The sequence below is a fragment of the Gavialis gangeticus genome, unplaced genomic scaffold (assembly GCF_001723915.1).
Source record: "Gavialis gangeticus isolate Ggan-Ray unplaced genomic scaffold, GavGan_comp1, whole genome shotgun sequence".
In the NCBI taxonomy this organism is placed as follows: domain Eukaryota; kingdom Metazoa; phylum Chordata; order Crocodylia; family Gavialidae; genus Gavialis; species Gavialis gangeticus.
The window spans coordinates 45,970,787-45,974,964 of NW_017728995.1; the positions used below are offsets into that span (position 1 = coordinate 45,970,787).

General features: G+C 41.7%; 1 protein-coding gene across 1 annotated transcript; it reads right to left on the bottom strand.

Moving 5' to 3' along the window:
- Window positions 1-391: 391 nt before the first annotated feature.
- On the bottom strand, window positions 392-3,060 carry LOC109288171 (C-C motif chemokine 20-like). Its single transcript, XM_019503608.1, has 4 exons — window positions 2,886-3,060; window positions 2,460-2,574; window positions 1,547-1,624; window positions 392-896 (listed from the first exon to the last, which is right to left on the bottom strand). Exons 1-4 carry the CDS (start codon window positions 2,965-2,967, stop codon window positions 869-871), a joined length of 303 nt encoding a protein of 100 aa, XP_019359153.1. The 5' UTR covers window positions 2,968-3,060; the 3' UTR covers window positions 392-868.
- Window positions 3,061-4,178: the final 1,118 nt, after the last annotated feature.

A 4,178-nucleotide genomic window follows, 5' to 3' on the forward strand; every position in this document is an offset into this window, starting at 1 on the left:
TTTTACAATAGTAAAAAATAATTGTATCCATTAGAATGCAATTGGAATGTTTTTGACACAAAAATACTAAAAATATAATAAAGCAGACAAAAATAGTCTGTTCTACATATGCTAAATAAAACAAACATGCTATGCACTGAATCCCATAGAGCAGGGGTGTCAAACATATGGCCTCCAGGCTATATCTGGCCCATGGAACTGTTCCATCTGACCCACTGGTAGTCCAGTAAACCACCAAAAATCAGAAGACATGGCCAGTGAAGCATGGCCTGCTGAAGAATTCAGGGTCCCAGTATCAATGGCAGGAGGGCAAGTGAGGACTGTGTAGACACAGCTCTCATTTGCCCACTGCTGGCCAAATTGCCTCTGGTTTCCCTTCACCAATGCTGCCACCCAATTTCCCCACCTCTGCTGCTACCCACTCCCAGACCCCAGCTGCCTGGCCCATGCTGCCACTCGCCCTTGGATCCTCACCACTCACCCCACACCATGACCCACCACAGTCGCTGCTGACTGCACAGATCCAACCCAGAAAGAGCCTTCACAGTCCAGTCCAGCCTGGGGTCTGGGGTGAGTTTGACACCCCTGCCGTGCAGCACATACTTTGTATAGTATAATAGCTTATATGTCCCCTTCCTCCTCCACTTACTTATCTAACAGTAAATATTAGCAAAGAAAACAGCTACTTTAACAAAATGCACAATTCAAGTAAATGTGTGATGCAATATGAATCAACTTCAGGAGTTCAACGGTTCCAAAGAAGCCAAGAGTAGGGGTCAGTAAGCACACAACAGTGTACAAGACGACAATTCCAACCTAGTTTAGGTTCTGCAGCCACCTCAGCATGAGTTCCATTTCAGAAACCGCATTATTTTGACATCTTTTCAAGCTTTTTGCTATTAAAAGAAAATGAGAAAACACACAAATAAGCATTGGGGAACTTCCTCGGCCATAACAAAGTTTTCAGTTTTATGCACATGGTAGTGTTTCTGCCATCAGTACATGAGAGACTCTCTCACAAACACTCATATGCAGTGCCGTAGCAAGTGGGGCGAGCCAGGCAACTGCACCAGGCACTGAACCAAAGGGGTGCCAGCAGGCACTGCCCAGCCAGAGCGAGGCATGGGACAGAGCTGTGAGTGGCTCATTTGGGGGGTGGGGGGAGGGAGGCGCAGGGATGGGAGGAGGGTGGCTTCCACCACTGTGTGCACTCCCAAGCAAGCATGGGGGGGGTGCCCCCCAGATCTGTGCGCAGGACGAGGGTGGGCTGTCACTGTGGGCTTTGCCCCAGGTGCCAAACTTCCTTGCCACAGCACTGTTTGTATGCATGTAAAATATCTATCCTTATCCTTATCTCCATGAGGATTCCAAAAATATGCAGCCATGTCTAACAGGAAAAGGAAGGAAAGTGACACTGATACATTCAAAATGAGAATTGTTGGAGTCTTGAGTGTCTTCACCCCTTCCAAGAACCTCTCTAATATCATCAGTAGATATTTAGCGCATTCAATGTTAACCAGGCTACTATATTTTAAACCATTTTTACCTCAGCCAAAAAAGATGCCTCTTCACCCAGTGTGCATGTGGATCTGCACAAGCCTTCTTCCCACTCCGTGTGTGAAAACTGAAAAGAAAGACATGATAAACAACTACTGTCACTTACTTCTAGGAAACTGTACACAGCAACAGTCAGTGGAATAAAAAGATATCCCAATGTTGTTCCATCAGTAGCAGGTATTTTAGAGGTGCTCAGTAAAGTCCTCTTTTTTACTGTTCTTAATATTACAGATACAAGGAAATACTCAACTATATTACAAGGTAACATCATTTAGAACTGATAATACATATAATCTTTAATAGTGTTTAAAAAGTCTGAACTCATTGACACCAGACAAGGAGGAAAAGAACTTGGCTGGATGCAATAAATATTAGATATTTATGAGACTAATGGGAATAGTCACAGTCAAGCTAGGTAGGATAAAAAAAAAAGGGGGGTTTGCAGTCCTCATGTTTCAGGACACAATGCCACCACTAGTTACCTGGAGTTGGGAAGAAATGTTGCCCTTAATAAAGGTATTACTTGTGTGCCCATTAACAGACATTATATGTGCATTAACAGAAGCATTAAATGTTCTTTAGATGGACTACTGCTGGAAACTAAATGAGTACTAAAGTAAACAGACCAGTAGGCTGATACTGTATCACATGTCTTGTGTTCTTGAGAAGTCAGGTATGTATTAAAATATATCTTTTAAGAAGGTGAGCTTTATGATCCCTTCCTAGCAGGCAGTTTCATTAGGTACTGCTTGAATATTCAGTATGTTTTATTTGGCTAATCAATGAATAAAGATTTTTTCTGCTGTTCAAACAAAATTTGAATTTGTCCAGCAAAAGTCCAAAGGTTAATTCCTGCCTAACAATGTATAGCATGACTGAATTTCTTCCAACAGTAAACTTACATGATTGCATTGATGTCGCATACTTCATTTGACAGCTGTTCTGAGTAACCTCTTATAGCTCGTCGAGGCAGTGGTACTTTAGTGTATGAGAGACAACAGTCTTGGTTGTTTTGTGCTGGAATAGAAGAAGAAAAGACAACACTTAGGAATGAGGGAAATAAAATTATACTTTCGTCTTATAAAACTATATTTTCATCCTGCCTAGGGTTCTCATTGGACAAGTTCCTGGACAGTGAATTCCACTTGTAAAAAACAAAGGGGTGGCAAGAAAGGGCAAGAACAATATAGGAGCTAACTCCCTGAGAGACTTTCTTTCAGTCCTCTATGTACCCCCACCTCAGTCACATACACATTCTGGTGATGGATGTGTCTCAGAGCAATATTCAGAACTACTTCCCTTAAGAAATGAAAGTCAAGTTCACTCACCTTCAGAAATACCACACAAGTACAGCAACAACAACCCCATCAAAGAAGCCAGGACCAAGCTCTTGCTGGTAAAACCAGTCATTCTCAATTCAGTAAGCAGTTTTTTATGGTAGTTTTTACTAGAAGTGTAGCAGTTGACTGGTAGCTCTGTTCTGATGGCTTTGGCTTTCAACACAACCTGCTTATAAAAGCCTGTAGGAGACCTCTGGAAATTCACACAAGGGTGTGTTCCATTATTATCATGGGATTTCCCCCCAGCAAGTTCCATTGTGCCAACCAAGTTTACTTGCCTCCTGGCTGTCATGGAAAAAATTTCCCCAATTGCTGCTTAAATAGGTTGAAGACAATATTTAGTAATAAGAAAAAAAGAAAAGGAAATACAAATTCTGTGAGGTCATGGTTCTGTGGGCAAAACGTATAAGCCGGGTGGAACTGTGGTTGTGAGAAGGTTCAAAGTGCATCGATAGGAACTGTGCGTGCATTTGATATGTTCTAATTTAATGAACTCCACTTGCAGAGAGAGAGAGAAACAGGACCTGCTTTCATCAGGGTCATTTCAGACCTACAGTACAACATTATCAGACACTATTTAGTCCCTACTCCCCCACCGTCTTGCATTGTTAGCAAGGTACAAGTATGTTATAGTGACATCCAGGCTGAACAATGCTGGCTGACCAGCACAGAGGTGTCATTCACTCCAGATTACTACTTTCTGGTGCAGTACTCCTTACCATGATGCCACATCATAGGAGCTCTACAATGTTGGAAGGAATTGAGCTGACTGGGCCCAGCCCTGCATTTTGACTTAGTCCCTGGTTTCCTGCATGTATTACTTAAACAAATGACACAGTGGGTATATCTACATGTGCCCTTTAATGCACAGTAGCCTATTTTACTATGCATTAAAACTTCTTGTAACAAAAGTGCAATTATGCTAACTGCACAGTAAAATAGACTACTGAGAATTAAACGTCACTGAAAAACCATGCACATTCATAACTGCACATTAAGGCAGCCTAAAACGCATTTCTTTAGTAGCTCACACTAAGAGTACTAAATATAATGTGCATTAGAAAAAGTGCCTTAATGCGTGTGTAGATGCACCCAATAAGTAAAATTAGAGAGCCTTTAATCATCGTCTGCCACAAATCAGACCAACCAGCAGAAAGAAAGTATTCCAGGGTTACACATCTGAAGCATGAAGTACAGTTACATCTGTTATACGTTAGGTATATATGTGAATAACTGGTTTCTATAACCAATCAAATTTTAATGGTTACCAGTCACTGCACA